Raw genomic sequence first — 22,388 nt, 5'->3', positions numbered from 1 at the left:
GGGCGGATCACGAGGTCAGGAGATCGAGGCCATCCTGGGTAACATGGTGAAACCCCGTCTCAACCAAACATACAAAAAATTAGCCAGGTGCGGTGGCGGGCGCCTGTAGTCTCAGCTACTCACAAGGCTGAGGCAGGAGAATGGCGTGAACCCAGGAGAGGGAGCTTGCGGTGCGCCCAGATTGCGCCACTGCACTCCAACCTGGGCGACAGAGGGAAACTCTGTCTCAAAAAAAAAAAAAAAAAAAAGAAGAAGAAGAAGAAAATTCCAATTACATCACTCCTTTGAATTACATCCTAAGACTAATTTAAAGAGGGTATCACAAAAATAGAAATGATAGCGACAGAAAATGGTCCCAATTTTCACTGCACTGTTGCTAAGACCACCTTGCCACTCATCATTATAGAATGCCTTTCAGGTAACATAATAAGAGCCATTTTTAAAATGGAACCTTACTATACCCATGTATGACAGGCAGAGGGACTCTATTATTATTCATAGTTTACAGATGAAGCAGTTAGATTTGCCCCAGGTCACTGGCTTATTAAACGACAGGCTAAGACAGAACCAAGTTTTATTCTCAAATAAGACCATAAAGAAGAGGATTGATCCAAATGAATTACAAAATTTTCTTACAGCCCCAGTAACAATAATAGATAAGCTAATGATTTCTTTAATAAAAATCTGATATGACAAGTAGAATGTGACAGAATCAACATGATCAAATAATCAGATTTGGGTAGTAGTTTGGTAGCTAAATGTTGGATACTCTTGGACATAAAGATGACAGTATTTATGACGATAAAGATGACCATTCCACAGTTTGAGAATTTCTACAGAGAGAGAGATGAAGAAAATTTCTGAAGTTATTGAAACTGTGTGAAGATGAATTATTTGGTTGATGAACTGCTATCATTCTAAATGGACTTCACTTTCTGAAAAAATAATGCATAAGGATGAAATATGTATTGAATGAAAATTATATTTTGTTTTTCCATTTTTTACCTAATAAAAAATCAGAGAAACAGATTTTTTTTAAAAAAAGAAAAGATGACTATAATAGACAATGGAGACTAGTAGAGGCAGTAGGGAAGGCAGCCAGGGTTGAAAAACTACAGGGTACTAAGCTTCGTATCTGCATGATGAGATCAGTCATACCCCAAACCTCAGCATGGCACAATATACCCGGTTAACAAACCTGCCTAGACATTTGTGTAAAATGAGATGATTGCAGGGTAGTTTTAAAAGTCATTCCCCTTATGAAAATATGGAATGTTGTGCACATTATTTCATAGACTTTGTGCTTAGTTAAAGGTCTTAACCAAAAATTCTAAATGATTTCTCCTATTAATAAATAAATATCAATAACATCATTTTAATGGGCTCTATGAAGACCTTATTGAGTGATTGTATCATAATTCAACAAGTGCCCTATTGTTGAACACTTAGACTCTTTCTGATTATTTCCCTTTACAAAAAATGCTATATTATAAATTGTTGTATGTATTTTTAAGTTATGAAATTGTTAGGGCAAAAGGTGAATAAATGTAAGGTCTTTGATAAATACTGTCAGAATTCTCTCCATAGAGGATACGATAAAGCATCTTTTCATTTAAAGGAGCAAGAATAACTGCTAAATACTTCTGAGACTTCCAGTACTTTTTTGGTTTTAAGTTTTGTTGTTGTTTACTTGGTTTTTTGGAGGTTTTCTGTTTTGTTTTATAAGTAGGTTTCAGTATTGCTAAGTATTCAGTCATGGTGGATATTCAAAGAATAATTTCTCTCTTTGGGATTATTCCTCTAACACTATGAGCAAGTATCACTGTGTTCTTTCTCTAAAGGAAAATATAAAGCATAGACAAATTAAATGCTGCTCAGATTCTAAAACTATGAAAATATAACAATGGAGAAACAAATAGCAAGTCTGTAGCTACTCAATGACTTTAGCATTGAGTGGATCCTAAAATGCCTATTTTGCACAGAATGAAAAAGATACAGCAGGTTCCTTTGGAAGATCAAAGTGAGAAAATTGACTACAGCTTTAACAGCCTTAAAATAAATACCTAATGTAAATGACAAGTTAATGGGTGCAGCAAACCAACACAGCACATGTATACATATGTAACAAACCTGCACGTTGTGCACATGTACCCTAGAACTTAAAGTATAATAAAAATAAATAAATACATAAATAAAATAAAATGAATAAAAAATAAATACAAACATATTAATCATAAGTAAATGAAACATCTGATAATCTCATTATGTCTGGTAGTAATGTCACCTCTGAGTATTTAAATATTCATCTACATATTTCTTTGCTAAATTTCCTTTTATTTCTCCTTTATATTAAACTTTTTTTTAGAGAGCACAACTCCAAAGCATCTTTTATTAATATAGAAAGGTCATATTTAGCAAAAGACACAAGGCAGGGAAGTGTCAGGCCTGAGGCCTGAGCTGTGCTGAGGGACAAGGAGGCTCCGGACAAGTGCTGGGAAGGGCTGAGTGGTGGGGGCCACAGAAAGTTCCAGTGGGCAACACTGTCGGCAGGTCATGGGTGGGACTCACGGGGACCTCGCTGCTAACTCTTGTTGCGTTGGCGGGGTGGGGTGGGGAGGGGGGTCCTTAGTGCTGCCACCTGGAGTGAGAACCGCCCCTTGGTTCCTGGAGGGCACCCATCAAGGGACACAGGACAGGAAGCCCAGGATGGTTAGTGCAACTAGGGATGAAGGCCAGGGAGAAGGAGGTGCTCCGGAGTCCAGACACAGAGGCCTAGGAGCTTCCTGTTAAGTGTGGGCGTTCCGCTCTGTCTCTACCAGGCACTCTGACTAGGGATGGATGATACCTCTCTTCAGTCGCTCCGTGGCGCTCTTGCTGCCAGCATAGGTGGGCCGGATCACTTTGCCCATCTCCCCTGTGACCAACAGCAGTTCCGTGTAGGTGCTCTGGGAGCCCTGGGCACCAGGTGGTTTCATGGCCTGCACACAACCGATGGTAGGCGGTCCAAAGTCTTTAAACAGCGGTCTGAAAGGGGCAGTGGCACCCGGCCCTGAGTCCGACGGCGACGGGACGCTTCCTGTAGGGACCGGAGTGTCTGGCCCAGGGGTGCTGCTGGGGGCAGGGGTGGTAGGTTTGTAGGACATCCCCAACTCCTGGGCGCTGGGGAAGCCAGCAGGCTGCTCTTCGGGGGTTGGCTGCGGGACGGCTCAGCAGCGATCTGATTGGCAAGCGGGCTGCACGCCCCCTGGTAAATCTATATTAAACTTTTTAACTGCAATTTGTATTAATCTAAATACAGTTCAAATATTCTCCATGAAAATTTCACATTTGAGTTGAGACATCCTAAAATGTAAAATACACAATGGATTTCAAAGATTTCATATGAAAAAAGAATGCAAACTATCTCTAATAATTTTTATATTGATTACATATTGACCCAATTTTTGGATATATATTGGGTTAAATAAAATATACAATTTAAAAAAAGTATGCTACATTTTTGTTAAAAAATTTAAATAAACTATATATGAAATTATTTCTTGGGATAGAAAAGGGGACATGATTAAATATTTACTTAAACTTTTTTCAAAAACATATCTTTAAAACACATTTTCAAACACAACAAAAGTATTTTAATTTTGAATAGGTAAAATAAACTTATTCCTGCTGAAATTCAATCATGGCATGATTTCCTTTGTATGCATTTGAGGACTCTGTTTATAACCCAGATAAAAACATAAAACTTTTGAAACTCTTCTAAGAATGTCTAACACAAATTACCTGTATAGGTATCACGGCACAGACGATGCTGAGGCCGGACTGACTGAAGAAGAACAGGCTGAAGATGCTGTACTCACACAGCAGCTGGCCCCCAGGTTACCCGCCCTTCATGTACATGGCGATGGTCACCTGGCTCACCAGCAGTGAACAACAGGTCGGTGGCAGTCAGCCGCATAACTGTGTAGAAGGTGGTCTCCTTCTGCTCCTTGCGTGACTTGCACAGCACCACGATGGCCACCAGGTTGCCCACCACCCCGAAAATGGACGGTCCCAGGCTGTCCAGCAGATTGGGCTCCAGGCCAAGGACACATTGGCCTGGGAAGGGGTTAACATGACAGTGGCTGGTGGTACGCAGCCCTGGAGTGTGGAGTCTGGAGATGGCAGAAGAGAGACAAAGCCACCATGAGTGAAATGACCACCTGCAGGGCATTAGACCCGCGCCCAGGAAACGGGATGCTAACATGACAAGGGAGGAACTGAATCCCACTCTCTGGATTGCAACCACTTACCAACGGCAGCCACCCAAATCTCTAGGCTCCCTCTGCTCCTGCCAGCAGCACACCCTTGCTGATCTTAATATTTATAAACTGAGCCTCCCATTCTTCTTCCTCCCCCCAGCCTATCTCACTCCACTGACAAGACCTATCTCCAGGGAAAGGTAGCGCCCTAGTATTATTCCCGACAGATTCTGAGTTAATAAAACGCACATTGAAACCCTGGAAGACAATTTGGAAAGCGCTCTCTTTCCTCCTTGGCTCCCCTGGCAGCGCCCCATCTCCACACCCTTTGCCCGATGGCCCACATCCCATGTCACATGTAGCGGCCCTAGTGGTGGGGCCTAAGACAATGAAACCTAAGACTAATTGGTGTACCTGAGGAAGAAGTGAATTCTAAAAGCTAGGAAAACATATTTGGGGGAATAATCAAGGAAAACATCTGTGGCCTTGTGAGAGACCTAGACATCCAAATAAAAGAAGCACAAATAACACCTGGGAAATTCATCACAAAAAGATCTTAGCCTAGGCACATTGTTATTGGGTTATCCAAAGTTAAGACAAAAGAAAGAATCTTAAGAGCTGTGAGACAGAAGCACTAGGTAACCTATAAAGGAAAACCTATCAAACTAACAGCAGATTTTGCAGCAGAAACCTTAAAAGCTAGATGGGATTGGGGCCCTTTCTTCAGCCTCCTTAAACAAAACAATTATCAGCCAAGAATTCTGTATCTAGCAAAACTAAACATCATATATGAAAGAAAGATACAGTCATTTTCAGACAAACAAATGCTGACAGAATTTGCCATTACCAAACCAGCACTGTAAGAACTGCTAAAAGGAGCTCTAAATCATGAAACAAACCATGGAAACACATCAAAACAGAACTTCATTAAAGCATAAATCACACAAGACCTATAAAACAAAAATACAAGTTAAAAAGCAAAAACAAAAAACAAAAACAAAGTACAGAGGCAACAGAGAGCATGATGAAAGAAATGGTACCTCACTTTTTAATACTAATGTTGGTTGTAAATGGCTTCAATGCTCCACTTACAAGATACAGAACCACAGAATGGATAATAACTCACCAACTAACCATCTGCTGCCTTCAGGAGACTCACCTAACACATAATGACCTACATAAACTTAAGGAAAGTGGCAGAAAAAGGCATTTCATGAAAATGGACACCAAAAGCGAGCAGCGGTAGCTATTCTCATATGAGACAAAACAAACTTTAAAGCAACAGTAGCTAAAAGAGACAAAGACAGACAGTATATAATGGTAAAGGTCTCATTCAACAGAAAAACATGACAATCCTAAACATACATGAAGCTAACACTGGGGCTCCCAAATTTATAAAACAATCACTAGTAAACATAAGAAATAAGATAGACAGCAACACAATAATAGTGGGGGACTTCATTACTCCACTGACAGCACCTGTCGGTCATCAAGACAGAAAGTCAACAAAGAAACACTGGATTTAAACTATACTTTGGAACAAATAGACTTAACAGATATATAAGAACATTTCATCCAACAACCACAGAATACACATTCTATTCAACAGCACATGGAATTTTCTCCAAGATAGACCATATGATAGGCCATAAAACGAGTCTCAATAAATTTAAGAAAATTGAAATTGTATCACGCACTCTCTCAGATCACAGTGGAATAAAACTGAAAATCAACTCCAAAAGGAATCTTCAAAACCATGCAAATACATGGAAATTAAATAACCTGCTCCTGAATGAGCACTGGGTAAAAAACAAAATCAAGATGGAAATGGAAAAAATTTCTTTGAACTGGATGACACAACCTATCAAGACCTCTGGGATACAGGAAAGGCAGTGCTAAGAGGAAAGTTTGTAGCCCTAAACACCTATGTCAAAAAGTATGAAAGAGCACAAACAGACAATCTAAGTTCACATCTCAGGGAACTGGAGAAGCAGGAACAAGCCAAACCCAATCCCAGCAACAAAGGAAATAACCAAGATTAGAGCAGAACTAAATGAAATTGACACAGCAACAACAACAACAACAAATACAAAACATGAATAAAACAAAAAGTTGGTTATTTGAAAAGATAAACAAAATCAATAGACCATTATAAGATTAACCAAGAAAAGAAGAGAGGAAATCCAAATAACCTCACTAAGAAATGAAACAGGGGTTATTACAACTGACACCACTGAAATATTAAAGATTATTCAAGGGTACTATGAACACCTTTTGACACATAAACTAGAAAACCCAGAAGAGTTGCATAAATTCCTGGAAAAATACAACCCTCCTAGCTTAAATCAGGAAGAAGTAGATACCCCAAGCAGACCAATAAAGCAAGCAGCAAGATTGAAATGGTAATTTTAAAATTACCAACAAAAAAAGCCGAGGACCAGACAGATTCACAGCAGAATTCTACCAGACATTCAAAGAATATTTTATTTCATTCAAAGAAGAAATGATACCAATCCTTTCACACTATTCCACAAGACAGAGAAAGAAGAAACACTCCCTGATTCATTCTATGAAGCCAGCATCACCCTAATACCAAAACCATGAAAGGACATAACCAAAAAAGAAAACTACAGACCAATATCCATGATGAACACAGATGCCAAAATCCTTAACAAAATACTATCTAACTGAATCCAATAATATATCAAAGAGATAATCCACCATGATCAAGTGGGTTTCATACCAGTGACACAGGAATGGTTTAACATATGCAAGTCAATAAATGTGATACACCAAATAAACAGAATTTAAAAAAAAACACATGATTTTATCAACAGATGCAGAAAAAGCATTCAACAAAATCTAGCATTGCTTTATGATTAAAGCTCTCAGCAAAATAGGCATACAAGGGACATACCTTAATGTAATAAAAGCCATCTATGACAGACCCACAGCCAACATAATACTGAATGGGGAAAAGGTGAAAGCATTCCCTTTGAGAACTGGAACAAGACGAAGAGCCTACTCTCACCACTCCTCTTCAACATAGTACTGGAAGTCCTAGCCAGAGCAATCAGACAAAAGAAGGAAATAGAGGAAATCCAAATCGTAAAGAGGAAGTCAAACTGTTACTGGTTGCTGACGATATGATCTTTCATCTTGAAAACCCTACGGACTCCTCTAGAAAGCTCCTAGAACTGACAAAAGAATTCAGCAAAGTTTCCAGATACGAGATTAATGTACACAAATAGGTAGCTCTTCTATACATCAACAGCTACCAAGCTGAGAATCACATCAAGAACTCAACCCCTTTTACAATAGCTGCAAAAAAATGAACAAAAAAAACAAACAAACAAAACTTAGGAATATACCTAGCAAAGTAATCAAAAGACCTCTACAATGAAAATTACAAAACACTGCTGAAAGAAATCATAGATGGAGCCAAGCACGTTGGCGCATGCCTATAATCCCAGCTACTCGGGAAACTGAGGCAGGAGAATCGCTTGAACCCGGGAGGCAGAAGTTGTAGTGAGCCGAGATCACACCATTGCACTCCCACCTCAGCGACAAGAGCGAAACTACCTCTGAAAAAAAAAAAAAAAGAAAGAAAAGAAATCATAGATGACACAAACAAATGGAAACACATCCCCATGCTCATGGATGGGTAGAACCAATATTGTGAAAATTACCATTCTGTTAAAGGCAATCTACAAATTCAATGCAATCCCCATATGAATACCACCATCATCCCTCACAGAATTACAAAAACAATTCTAAAATTAATATGGAACCAAAAGAGTGCCATGTAGCCAAACCAAGGCTAAGCAAAAAGAACAAACCTGGAGGCATCACACTACTTGATTTCAAACTGTACAATAAGGCCATAGTTACCAAAACAGCATGGTACTGGTTTAAAAATAGGCACATAGACCAGTGGAACAGAAGAGAGAACCCAGAAATTAACCCAAATACTTACAGCCAACTGATCTTCGACAAAGCAAACAAAAACATAAAGTGGGGAAAGGACACCCTTTTCAACACATGACGTTGGGATAATTGGCGAGCCACATGTAGGGTAATAAAACTGGATTCTCATCTCTCACCTTATACAAAAATCTACTCAAGATGGATTAAGAACTTAAACCTAATTCGTGAACTGTAAAAATTCTAGAAGATAACACTGGATAAACCCTTCTAGACATTGGCATAGGCAAGGATTTCATGACCAAGAACCCAAACGCAAATGCAATAAAAACAAAGATAAATAGCAGGGACTTAAATAAACTAAAGAGCTTTTGCATGGCAAAGGGAACAGTCAGCAGAGTAAATAGACAAATCGCAGAGTGGGACCCCTGACCCTGACCCTGACCCCTGACCCCTGACCCCTAACCCTGACCCCTAACTACTGATCCAAACCCTAACCACTATCCCCAACCCTAACCCCTAACCCCAACCCTCACCCTAACCCAACCCTAAACCCTAATCCCTAACCCCTAACATCTCTTAAACCCTAACTCTAAACGTTGACTCCTAACCCCTAACTCTGACCCCAATCCCTATCTCCAACCCCTAACCCTAAACTTAACCCCTAACCCCTAACCCTAACACCAACCTTAACCCTAGGTTCGTTACTACGTTTGTATTGACTATGTCAATGTTGATTATTATGATGGCTGTCTTTGGACTGCACAGCAGCGAGGGGATTGCGGATCTTATATTAATATTTTTGTATTGAGGCAGTGCATTAGCATTACAGGTGCTTGTTACATGAGCAATGGGGGTGTCATACTTTGGGTGTCATGTCTGCATTAGGAATGCCGCATTTGTCTTCCGAGGCTGCAGTGTGGATCTCGCACTGCGGCCGCCTCGCCTTGGCTGGGGAGAACCTCGGTGGGCAGGATTCAGAGGGGCTTTTGGTTTCCCGTTTTCCACACTGAACCCTTCTAACTGGCCTCTGACACTGATTATTCAGAGCTGCAAACAGGAAGGATTTTATTCACCGTTGATGCGGCCCCGAGTTGTCCCAAAGCGAGGCAGCGCCCCCAAGGTCTGTGCTGAGGAGAACGCTGCTCTGCCTTCGCGGTGTCCCCCGGGTGTGTGCTGAGCAGAACGCAGCTCCGCCCTCGCGGTGCCCCCGGCCCGCCCGCCCGGGTCTGTGCTGAGGCGAACACTGCTCCGCCTTCGCTGTATCTCCGAAGTCTGTGCAGAGGAGAACTCAGCTCCGCCCTCGCGATGCTCTCCGGGTCTGTGCTGAGGAGAAGGCAGCTCCGCCCTCGCAAAGGCAGAGCGCCCTTCGCAAAGGGAGAGAGGCGCAGGGCGCCGGCGCAGGCGCGGAGAGGCGCAGAGCAGGGCAGGTGGCACCAACAGCGGGTCCCTCAGGCCTCAAGCGCATGCATTCCAGCGGCCACCCAGACCATGCTCCGCCGACTGGGCGCCCAAGCTGCAGTCGCCCTCTGTGTGCAGGCAGCAGCTGCCTGGCAACCCCCGAGCTCGCTCGCGCTGCCAGCATCGCAGAACCAGGGCCAGGTGTCCCAGTGGCTGCGGCCAAGCCAGGCATTCTGACCGGCGGCGGCGGCTGCACAGGAGCGAGAACTGAGAACCCGCCGCTCAACCCCACACTGGGTGACTGCTGAGGGCCCATACCAAGGGCCCCGATCTCCCTCAGGTGGAGGACTGGGCGGGAGGCACAGCCTGGGGGCCCTCAGGCTGGGCGCGCTGGCGATCCCGAGGCCGACCAGGCCATGCACCTCCAGCCCGCCTGGGCACCCAAGCTGCAGCCGCCTTCTGTGTGCAGGCAGCAACCTCCAGGCAACTCCCGAGTCCGCCCTCACTTCCCACATCTCGGAACGAGGGCCAGATGTCCCTGTGGCTGCGGCCAAGCCAGGCGGTCTGCCCTGCAGCAGCTGCACGGGGGCGGGAACCGGCCCTCAGCCCTATCCCCCTTGGCTGCAGAGGGCCCTTGGCTAGAGGTGTCGAGCTCTGACAGAGGAGGAGCCGGGCGGGGGCAGGGTCTGGCGGGCTCTCAGGCCAGGGGCACTAGCGATCCAGAGGCCACCCAGGCCATGCTCCACCACCTGGGCGCCCAGCTACAGGCGCCAGGCAACTCCCAAGCTGGCTGGCGCACCCAGCCTCGCAGACCTGGGCCTGGATGTCGCCGTGGCTGCGGCCAAGCCAGGCGGTCTGCCCGGCGGCGGCTGCACCGGGGCAGGAACCGACCCTCAGCCCCATCCCTGGTGGCTGCGGACGGCCCCTGGAGCGGCCCCGACCTCTCTTCGGAGAAGAGGGGCGGGAGTCACGGACAGGCAGGCCCTCAGGCGGGAAGGGATGCGCGCCTGCGATTCCGGGACGTACCGCGCCAGCCCAGGAGAACCCGGAAGCCCGCAGCGCCTGTTTCTCTGTGTGATTCTGTGAGGAACCACCAAATTGTTTTCCACGGCAAGTGCATCATTTTCTATTCCTAGCAGCCAGTTCATGAGGGCTCCAATTTCTCCACCTCCTTAGCAATATTGATTTTCTGTGTCGTTGTTATGAAAGCCTTACTAGTGGATGCAAAGTGGCATCTCATTTGGGTTTTGTCTTGCATTTTATTAATGAATAACGGTGTTTAGCATCTTTTCTTGTCCGTCTTAGACATTTGTGTATCTTCTTCAGAGAAATGTCTATTCAAGTCCTTTGCCTATTTTTTAATTGGGATGTTAGAAATTCTGATGTTGAGTTGTGGGATATTAAGCTTTTATCAGATACGCACTTTGATTTTATCAGATACATATTTTCTCACATACTATGGGTTGTCTTTTAACTCCCTTGATAGTATCCTTTGATGCATAAAGGTTTTTTATTTTGATTAAATCTAATTTACGTGTATTTTCTTTTGTTATCTGTGCTTTTCTGTCATATTTCAAAATACACTTAAAACTCAAAGGTCATAAAGGTTTACCTTGTGTTTTCTTCTAAGAGTTACATACTTTAGTCCTTACATTTAAGTCTTTTATTAATTTAGAATTAATTTTTGTGTGTACTGCAAGGTAGGGGTCTAACTTCTCTCTTGTGCACTGACATCCAGCTGTTGGAGAGACTGTTCTTTCCTCCCTTGACTAGACTTGGACAGCTTGTTGAACAGTCATTGACCATATATGTGAGCACTAATTTGTAGGATCTGAAATCTGTTCTATTGTATTGGTCTAAAAGTCTATTAGTCTTATGCCAGTACCACACTCTCTTGATTACTGTAGATTTGTAGTAGGCTGTGAAACTGAAAAATGTGAGTTTTCTAATATTCTTTTTCAAGACTGTTTTGTCTGTCAGATCCTTTGAATTTTTGTATGAATTGTAGAATGAGTTTCTTTCTTTCTGCAGAAATGCCTTTGGGATTTTGATGGTATTGCATTGAATCTGTAGATTACTTTAGATGGTATTGTCATCTTAACAATATTGTCTTACAACCCGTGAACACAGAATGTCTTTCCAGTTATTTCCACTCTCTTTCGTTTTTTTCAGCAAAGTTTTGGGTATACCACCATGGTTAGATTTATGCCTGAATAACTTATTCTTTGATGCTATTATAAATGGAATTTTTAAAATGTTTTCATAGTTCTTTACAACTATATAGAAATATAGCTCATTTGCCTATGTTTGTTTTGCATCCTGCCTCTTTTATTAGTTATAATCGGTTTTGTGTTTTATTTGGAGCTTTATACACATAAGATCATGTGTAGATATAATTTTACTTCTGTTTTTTAGTTCTAATTTAGATGCCTTTTGTTTCTTTGTCTTGCCTAATTGCTCTGGCTAAAATTGCCAGTGGTACGTTGAATACAAGTGGCAAATGCACCGTGCTTGTCTTGTTCTAGATGTTAGGAAAACAGCTTTCAGTGTTTCGTCATTGATCATGATATTAACTGTTGGGTTTTTGTACATCCTATTGTCATGTTGCAGAAAATCCCTTCTATGCCTAGTTTATTGAATATTTTTATTATAGAAGGGTGTTATATTTCATCAATGTTTTCTCTGCATCAATTGAAATAATCATGTGCTTATTCATTTTACTGTTAGAGTATATTACACTGATTGATTTTTTATATGTTGAGCCACCCTTGCATTTTGGGGATAAATCTCACAGGGTGATAGTTTACAATCCTTTGATTATACAGTATTGCTGCTAGTATTTTGCTAGTATTGCTAGTATTTTGCTGAGATTTTTGCTTATATATTCATAAGGGATATTGTGCTGTAGTTCTCTTTTTTGTGCTCTCTTTGGCTTTGGTATAAGGATAATGCTGTTATCAAAAAATGAATTAGCAAGTATTCCTTCTTCATGTATTATGTCGGAAGAGTTTGAGAAGAAAGGGTATTAATTCTTCTTTAAATGTTAGGTTGACTCACCAGTTAATGCAGCTATTTGGTCATAAATGTTTCTTTGTTAATCACTTTCAATTACCAATTCAATATCCTAGGTTATAGGTCTATTCAGATTTTCTCTTTCTTCTTGAGCCACTTTGGTAGTTTGTGTCTTTCTAGTGATTCGTCCACTTCATCCAGGGCAGCTAATTTGTTGTTAGACAGTTGTTCACAGTATACTCCTGTAATCCTTTTGTATTTCTGTAAAGTTGGTAGTAATGGCTCTGCTTTCATTTATTATTTTAATAATTAGTCTTCCATCTTTTGCTCAGTCAATATAGTGAAAGGCTTGATCTTTCAAATAATCTATGTTTATTCATTCTACTGCTCTCCAAACTTCTATTTTATTGATTTATGCTCTAATTATGCTCTCTATTATTTCTTTCATACTGCTAGCTTTGGATTTAGTCTTCTTTTGTCTTCTTCCACTGCCTTTAGGTATAGAGTGAGGATGTTGATTTCAGATTTTTCTTAAATGTAGTTGTTTATATCCATACATTTTCCTTTGAACTCTACTTTCACTGCATTCAATAAGTTTTGGTATGTTTTGTTTTTATTTTAATTTATCTCAAGATATTTTATAATTTTGCTTGTGATTTATTTTTTCACTCACTGGTAGTTGAAGACTGTATTGTTTAATTTCCACATTTTCGTGAATTTTCTAGTTTTCACTTATTTATCTGTTGTTTCTTCCATTGTGGTTGTAAATTATATTTTGTATGATTTCAAACTTTTAAAAATGATTAGGACATATTTTGTGGACGAAGATATGGCCCATCCTAGAGAACTTCCATATACACTTGAAAGGAATGTATATTCTGCTGTTGTTGAATGGACTGTGCTGTATATGCATATTAGCTCTCAGTGGCTTATACTGTTGTTTAACTCTTGTATTTCTCATGAAGCTTCTGTCTGGTTTTTCTATCCATTAATTAAAATGAGGTATTGAAGTGTCCAACTGTGACTATAGAACTGTGGGTTTATCCTTTCAATCCTGTTAATTATTTCAGCTTTACTGAGGTGTAATAGAGAAATAAAAATTGTACATGTGATGCGTTTATATGCACATTCTGAAATGATTACCAAAAGGAAGTCAATGAACATGTTAATTACCTCACAGAATAGTTACCTTTTTGTGTGCATGTGTGGGATAAGAAAACAACTCTATCCCCTGTGACTGCAAAGTGGACATTCCAGCTGCTCCAGGCTCCAGCAGAGGAAGACTGGGGCAGGTGGCACCACCAGGGAGGCCCTCAGGCCTGGCGCGCACGCATTCCAGAGGCCACCCAGACCACGTTCCGCCGCCTGGGCGCACAAGCTGCAGTCGCTCTCCGTGTGCAGGCAGCAGCTGCCTGGCAACCCCTGAGCCCGCTTGTGCTCCCAGTCTCGCAGAACCAGGGCCAGGTGTCCCTGTGGCTGTGGCCAAGCCAGGCATTCTGCCCGGCGGTGGCGGCTGCACAGGGGCGAGAACTGAGAACCTGCAGCTCAACCCCACACGGGGTGACTGCCCATGACAGCGGCCCCGATCTCTCTCAGGTGGAGGAATGGGTGGGAGGCATGGCCTGGGGGCCCTCAGGCTGGGCGCGCTGGCGATCCCGAGGCCGACCAGGCCATGCACCTCCAGCCCGCCTGGGCTCCCAAGCTGCAGCCGCCTTCTGTGTGCAGGCAGCAGCCTCCAGGCAACTCCTGAGCGTGCCCGCTCTCCTCACATCTCCGAAGCAGGGCCAGATGTCCCTGTGGCTGTGGCCAAGCCAGACGGTCTGCCCTGCAGCAGCTGCATGGGGGCGGGAAGCGGCCGTCAGCCCCATCCCCAGTGGCTGCAGAGGGCCCCTGGCTAGAGGTCTCGAGCTCTGGCAGAGGAGGAGCCGGGTGGGGGCAGGGTCTGGCTTGACCATTTGGAATTACAATACACTTCACTCATCAACCACAGAACATACACTGGAGTATCATCTGCGTGCAGATGAGTATACTGCTCAAAGCGATTTACAGATTCAATGCTTTTCCTATCAAACTACTAATGTCATTTTGCAAAAAATAGAAAACATCTAAAATTTATATGGAACCTAAAAGAAGTCTGAATAGCCAAGTCAAAGCAATACTAAGGCTAGAGACATAGGCTAGAGACATCATAGTACATGACTTCAAACTATACTAGAAGACTATAGTAATCAAAACAACATGGTACTGGTAGAAAAACAGACACCTAGACCAATGGAACAGACTAGAGTACTAGAAACTAAGGCCACATGCCTGCAACCATCACATCTTTAACAAAGTTGACAAAAGTAAGCAATGGGAAAAATACTTTTTATTTAATAAATAATGCGGGGATAACTGGCTAGTCATATGCAGAAGAATAAAACTAGACCCCCATATTTCACCAAATACAAAAATTAGCTCAAGATGGATTAAAGAGTTAAATGAAAAATCTCAAGCTATAAAATGCCTAGAAAAAACCTAGGAAATACTTTTCTTGATAACGGCCTTGGCAAATAATTTATGGCTAAGTCCTCAAAAGCAATTGCAACTAAAACAAAAAATGACAAGTGGGATTTAATTAAACTGAAAAACTTTTGCACAACAAGAGAAACTATCAAGGTAGTAAAGAGATAACCCACAGAATGAAAGAAAATATTCACAAACTACGCATCTAACAGAGGTCTATTATGCAGAACCTATAAGGAACTTAAACAAATCAACAAGCAAGCAGCAAGTAACTCCATTAAAAAGTGGGCAACAGGACATGAACGGACATTTTTCAAAAGAAGACATACACACAAGCACCCAACAAACATATGTAAAAGTGCTCATCGTCATTATTTATTAGAGAAATGCAAATCAAAACCGAAATGAAATACCATTTCACACCGTTCAGAATGGCTTTTTTTGAAAAGTCAAAAGAAAAACACATATCGGTGAAGATTTAGAGAATAGAGAACACTTATACACTTTCTGAAGGAATGTAAATTAGTTCAGCCACTGTGAAAAGCAGGTTGGGGATTTCTTAAAGAACTGAGAGTTGATCTACCATTCAATCCAGTAACCCCATTACTGGGTATATACCCGAAAGAAAATAAATATCCTATCAAAAAGACACATGTAGCCATATTTTTATCACAGCAGTATTCACAATCACAAAGACATAGGCTTAATCCAGACATCCATCAGTGGTGGTCTGGATAAAGACTCATGGAATACTATACAGCCAGAAAAAACTCAAAATTATGCCATTTGAAGCAACATGGATGCATTGTTTCCAGCAAACTAATGCAAAAGCAAAAAACAAAATACTGCATGTTCTCTTTCATAAGTGGGAGCTAAATGCTGGGTACACATGGTCATAATACAGAGGGGTGGGAGGGGCCGGGACGGTGGCTCACGCCTATAATCCCAACACTTTGGGAGGCCAAGGTGAGCGGATCACCCGAGGTCAGGAGTTTGAGACCAGCCTGGCCAACGTGGTGAAACCCCGCCTCTAATGAAAACACAAAAATTAACTGGGCATGGTGGCTGGCGCCTGTAATCCCAGCTACTCGGGGATCTGAGGCGGAGAGTCGCTTGAACCCGGGGGGCGGAGGTTGTAGTGAGCCAAGATCGCGCCACATCACTCCAGCCTGGGCGACGAGCAAAATTCTGTCTCAAAAACAAACAAACAAACAAAAAACAAAGAGGGATGGGGGAGGGAATACAGATTGATTAAAACTACCGATTTGTTAGTGTCCTCTCTACCTTGGTAATGAATTCATTCATTTAATTCATAAGTCATTCATTCAATTCATAATTCAGTTCCCCCTGAGAAAAAAATATTCACTTGTCATTAAAATCTCTCTGTATCTTACTGATTTCAGATAGAAGTTAAATTTCACCTTAATAATAGAAATAAAAGAACTAGTTAAACTGACAAAAACTAATAAACGTTTGCTCAAATTTACTGAGAGAGTCATGGGTACTCATATAATAGTAACATTCTACCAGTTTTAAGTAAAATAAATAAGGAAACAATCTTAACTCCATCGCCTACCGGAAGGGACGTGACCCCGCTCCCAGGTGAGTGGGACCCTGCGCTCTGGGCGGGTTGCGCCGCGGTCTCTGGCACCTCTTGTTGGCAGCGTCGCTTTTGCAGGCACAGGGCAGGCATTGGGGGGCGGGCAGCGGGCCAGGCCCAGGCGAATCCTTTGCCAGGGGCTGGGCAGGTGTGGAGAGGGGCGGAGCGGTGCTGCCCTGGGCGAGGGAGCCTCCCGCTCTGGACGGTTCGCCGCCCCTGCCCCAGGAAGGCGCTGCAGGATCTGGGTGGGGAAGGGGAGGGACGAGGGAACACAGGCCAGGCCAGGTGGCCCCTGAGACCTGGATGATGCAGGAGGGGCTGTGGGAGACCAGAGAGGACCCGAAGCAGAAACCGGGAACTGATATCTGTAGCTGAATATTTGTCCTCTTGCTGAAGTTTGAAAGTCAGTTATTTCATTAAAGTTTAATTTTATTATAAAAATAACAACTATTAAAAATTCCCTGTAGTCACTGGAGTGATAAATTTTGGTGCAGTTTCAGCATAACACTCTAATTATTCAAATTGCGGCCATGTTTCAAAATATATGCCATATATTTTTATGGCATCCACCCCTGTGTCCCTGTGTCCCCCATCCGCCTCTGTGTCCCTGCTGGCTCAGGAAACGAGCTTCTTCCTCCTTCCGCAGACTCGAATCAGGCCATCCTCCCTCCTGCGCCTGAGGCTGTCATGGGGACAGCCTGCCCTTGAATAGCCGGAGAACGCCCGGCCTGTGCCCTGTGCTTGGCCTGGTGTCCTGGCTTGTGCCCCTCAGAGCCCCGCACAAAGCAGTGTGACAGGTGTGGAAGGACCCAGCACCAGGCAGCGGTGAGCGGATGGATGCTCCAGGGATGTGGGGCTGCTGGCAGTCAAGAACCCATTGCCAAATTCCATGGCATAATTTTGGATATTTTTCCCTTATATTTTTGTGTAAGGCTTTCAGACTTACACATTTTGAGTTTTTTTAAAAAAATAGTATAAACTACAATTCTGACTACTGTATTTTACATGTTGATAGCAAATCTTCATACCGTTTTTGTGTTAAAGGGGGCTATTCCCTCTCCATAGTTTGGCCTTTGCACCCTTGTTGAAGATCATTTTGACCATATATACAAGGTTTTGTGGAGAGAGGGGTCTCCATTATTTTCTATGTCTACACGTCTTGATTTAATACATTTCTTTTTAGATTTTCTCCTTTTTACTTTTTGAGACAGGTTCTTTGTCATCCAGGCTGGGGTGCACTGGTGCGACCATGGCTCACTGCAGCCTTGCTCTCCCAGGCTTAAAAAATCCTCTCACTTCAGCCTCTGGAATAGCTGAGACTACAGGTTCATGTCACATTGCCAGGTTAATTTTAATTTTAATTTTTTTTTTAGCGATAGATGTTCTCACTAGGATGTCCAGTGTGGTTTGAACTCCTGGGTTCAAGCAATCCTCCTACCTCAGCCTCACAAAGTGCTGAGGTTACACGTGTAAGCCATAGAACCTGGCCTCAAAATACCACATTTGAAAAGAGTTCAACAGCACTGCAATTAGTTTTTGATTTAAAAATTGTGAGGGCTCCACAATTGACATTATTTTACAAGTTTAATTGGCTATTTTCAATCTTGAGATTTCATATGTTTTAGAATTTTGTATTTCTGCAAGTAAATATTGTTATGATTTATATAGCTATTGCATTTAATCTGTTGTTGATTTCATTAGTATAGACTTAAGAATATTGTTTTCTAATTTATGAATATGGGATATCTTTTCAATTGTCTAATCTATAAATATAGAATATCTTCCCCATTGTTTGTGACTTTTCTTCAGCAACATCTTGTAACTTCTAGTATACTAGTCTTACATCTCTTTGCTTGTTTATTCCAAAGTATATTCTTCTTAATGCTATTTTCAATGGAATTTTAAAAACTTGGATTGTACCGTGTAATGAAGAGAAATACACTTAATTTTGTATTCTGCAATTTTGCTAAATGCAACTATTACTCTAACAGGTATTGTTTTCAGCGTATAGGATTTTTTTGTATATAACATCATATCATGTAATTTTACTTCTTCCTTTAGAATGTGGATCTTTTCTTTTTTTCACTGCCTAGTTGTTTTGCCAGGACTTTCACTGCTATTTTTGAATAGATGTGGCAACAGTGAATATCTTGCCTTATTATTAATCTTAGAGGATAAACTTTCCACACTTCAGAATTCTGTATAATATTAGTGATGATGGTTTTGTTGTTGTTGTTGTTGTTGTTTTTCTGAGATAGGATCTTGCTCTGTCAACCAGGCTGGAGTGCAGTGGCATGATCTGGGCTCACTGCAACCTCCACCTCCCGAGTTCAAGCTATTCTCATGCCTCAGCCTCCCTGGTAGCTGGGACTACAGGCACACACCACAACGTCAAGCTAATGTTAATATTTTTTGTAGAGACAGGGATTCACCATGTTGGTCAGGCTGGTCTGGAACTCCTGACCTAAAATCATCCACCCGCCTCAGCCACCCAAACTGCTGGGACTATAGGCATGAGCTGTTGAACCCAGTTGGTGATGAGTTATTTACATATCTTTTGCTATGTTATTTTCCTTTTATTTCTAGATTATTGAGTGTTTTTTTATCTTGAAAAGATGATTAATACTGTCAGTTGACTTTTCTGCATTATTTGAGATGATTGTGTGGTTTATATCTTTCACTCTGTTAATATGATATATTAAATTGATTGGTTTAAACTCTCATTCCAATATAGCCAAATAGGAAGAGCTCTGGTCTGCAGCTCCCAGTGTGATCAATGCAAGATGGGTGATTTCTGCATTTCCAACTGAGCTACCTGATTCATCTCATTGGGACTGATTGGACAGTGAGTTCATCCCATGGAGGGTGAGCTGAAGCAGGGCAGGGCATCAACTCACCTAGGAAGTGCAAGGGGTTGGGGGATTTTCCTTTCCTAGCCAAGGGAAGGCATGACAGACTGCATCTGGCAAAACAGGACACTCTTGCCCAAATACTGCACTTTTTGCACAGTCTTAGCAACTGGCAGACCAGGAGATTCTCTCCTGTGCCTGATTCATTGGGTCCCACACCCATAGAGCCTTGCTTACTGCCAGTGCACCAGTCTGAGATTAACCTTCATGCTGCAGCTGAGCAGATGGAGGTGAATCCACAATTTTTGAGGTTTGAGTAGGTAAACAAAGTGGCCAGGAAGCTTGAACAGGGTAGAGCCACTCACAGCTCAGCAAGGCCTACTGCCTTTATAAACTCCACCTCTGTGGGCAGGGCATAGCTGAATAAAAGGCAGCAGAAACTTCTGCAGACTTAAACCTCCCATCTGACAGCTCTGAAGAGAGCAGTGGTTCTCATGGCATGGTGTTTGTGCTCTGAGAATGGACATACTGCCTCCTCAAATGGGTCCCTGAACCCCGTGTAGCCTAACTGGGAGACACCTCATAGTAAGGGCCAACAGACACCTCATACAGGTGGGAGACCCTCTTCAATGAAGCTTCCAGGGAAGGATCAAGCTGCAATATTTGCTGTTCTGCAGCCTTCTCTGTTGATACCCAGGCAAACAGGGTCTGGAGTGGACCTCCAGCAAACTCCAACAGACCTGCAGCTGAGGGACCTGACTGTTAGAAGGAAAACTAACAAACAGAAAGGAATAACATTAACATAAACAAAAAGGACATCCACACCAAAACCCCATCTGTCAGTTACCAACATCAGATACCAAAGGTAGATAAAACCACAAAGATGGGAAGAAACCAGAGCAGAAAAGCTGAAAATCCTAAAAACCAGGGCACCTCTTTTCTTCCCAAGGATTGCAGCTCCTCACCAGCAGTGGAACAAAGCTGGAGGGAGAGTGACTTTGACGAGTTGACAGAAGGAGGCTTCAGAAGGCTGGTAATAACAAACTTCTCCAAGCTAAAAGAGCATGTTCGAACACATCGCAAGGAAGCTAAAAACCTTGAAAAAAGGTCAGACAATGGCTAATTAGAATAAACAGTGTAGAGAATACCTTAAATGACCTTATGGAGCTGATAACCATGGCACAAGAACTTTGTGACACATGCACAAGCTTCAATAGCTGATTCAATCCAGTGGAAGAAAGGATATCAGTGATCAAAGATCAAATTAATAAAATAAAGTGAGAAGACAAGTTTAGAGTAAAAAGAGTGAAAAGAAATGAACAAAGCCTCCAGGAAAAATGGGGCTATGTGAAAAGACCAAATCTACGTTTGCTTGGTGTACCTAAATGTGACAGAGAGAATGGAACCAAGTTGGAAAACACTCCTTAGGATGTTATTCAGGAGAATTTTCCCAATGTAGCAAGGCAGGCCAGCATTCAAATTCAGGAAATACAGACAACACCACAAAGATACTTCTGGATAAGAGCAACCCCAAGATACTAATTGTCAGATTCACCAGGGTTGAAATGAAGGAAAAAATGTTAAGGGCAGCCAGAGAGAAAGGTCGGGTTACCCACAAGGGGAAACCCATCAGACTAACAGCAGATCTCTCAGCAGAAACCCTAGAAGCCAGAAGAGAGAGGGGTCAATATTCAACATTCTTAAAGATAAGAATTTTCAGCCCAGAATTTCATATCCAGCTAAACTAAGCTTCATAAGTGAGGGAGAAATAAAATCCTTTACAGACAAGCAAATGCTGAGAGATTTTGAGACCACCTGGCCTGCCTTAAAAGAGCTCCTGAAGGAAGCACTAAGCATGGAAAGGAACTACCGGTACCAGTCACTGCAAAAAATATGCCAAATTGTAAAGACCATCGATACTATGAAGAAGCTGCATCAATTAACAGGAAAAACAGTGAGCTAACATAACAATGACAGGATCAAATTCACACATAACAGTATTGACCTTAAATGTAAATGGGCTAAATGACTCAATAAAAAGACATAGACTGTCAAATTGGATAAAGAGTCAAGACCCATCAGTGTGCTGTATTCAGGAGACCCATCTCACATGCAGAGACACACATAGGCTCAAAATAAAGGGATGGAGGAAGATTTACCAAGCAAATGGAAAGCAAAAAAAATTAAAAATTAAAAAAAAGCAGGGGTTTCAATCCTAGTCTCTGATAAAACAGAATTTAAGCCAACAAAGATCAAAAGACACAAAGAAGGCCATTACATAATGGTAAAAGGATCAATTCAGCAAGAAGCGCTAACTACCCTAAATATATATGCACTCAATACAGGAGCACCAAGATTCGTAAAGTAAGTCCTTAGATACCTACAAACAGACTTAGACTCCCACACAATAATAACGGGAGACTTTAACACTCCACTGTCAATATTAGACAGATCAACAAGACAGAATGTTAACAAGGATATCCAGGACTTGAACTCAGCTCTGCACCAAGTGGACCTAATAGAAATTTACAGAATTCTCCACCCCATATCACCAGAATAAACATTCTTCTCAGCACCACATCGCACTTATTCTAAAATTGATCACATAATTGGAAGTAAGCACTCCTCATCAAATGTAAAAGAACAGACATCACAACAAACTGTCTCTCAGATCACAGTGCAATCAAATTAGAACTTAGAATTAAGAAACTCACTCAAAATGGCACAAACACATGGAAACAGAACAACCTTCTTCTGAATGGCTACTGGGCAAATAACGAAATGAAGGCAAAAATAAAGATGTTCTTTGAAACCAGTGAGAACAAAGACAAAAAACACCAGAATCTCTGGGACACATCT

At 42.1% G+C, this 22,388-nt stretch overlaps 2 protein-coding genes and 1 pseudogene across 2 annotated transcripts; 2 read left to right on the top strand and 1 right to left on the bottom strand.

Annotated features, from left to right (window-relative positions):
- Positions 1-2,731: 2,731 nt before the first annotated feature.
- Positions 2,732-3,143, bottom strand: LOC117974245 (cyclin-dependent kinase 2-associated protein 2-like). Its single transcript, XM_034951665.2, has one exon. The coding sequence runs from the start codon at positions 3,141-3,143 to the stop codon at positions 2,829-2,831; it is 315 nt and encodes a 104-aa protein (XP_034807556.1). The 3' UTR covers positions 2,732-2,828.
- Positions 3,144-7,067: 3,924 nt separating this feature from the next.
- On the top strand, positions 7,068-10,699 carry LOC129393801 (uncharacterized). Its single transcript, XM_055097539.2, has one exon. The coding sequence runs from the start codon at positions 9,980-9,982 to the stop codon at positions 10,697-10,699; it is 720 nt and encodes a 239-aa protein (XP_054953514.1). The 5' UTR covers positions 7,068-9,979.
- A 1,812-nt stretch (positions 10,700-12,511) lies between these two features.
- LOC106634739 (uncharacterized) lies at positions 12,512-14,526 on the top strand (annotated as a pseudogene).
- Positions 14,527-22,388: the final 7,862 nt, after the last annotated feature.

Source organism: Pan paniscus, chromosome 15, assembly GCF_029289425.2.
Source record: "Pan paniscus chromosome 15, NHGRI_mPanPan1-v2.0_pri, whole genome shotgun sequence".
Classification (NCBI taxonomy): Eukaryota; Metazoa; Chordata; class Mammalia; order Primates; family Hominidae; genus Pan; species Pan paniscus.
The sequence above is the reverse complement of the archived record's forward strand: the minus strand, read 5'-3'. Positions and strand labels throughout refer to the sequence as shown.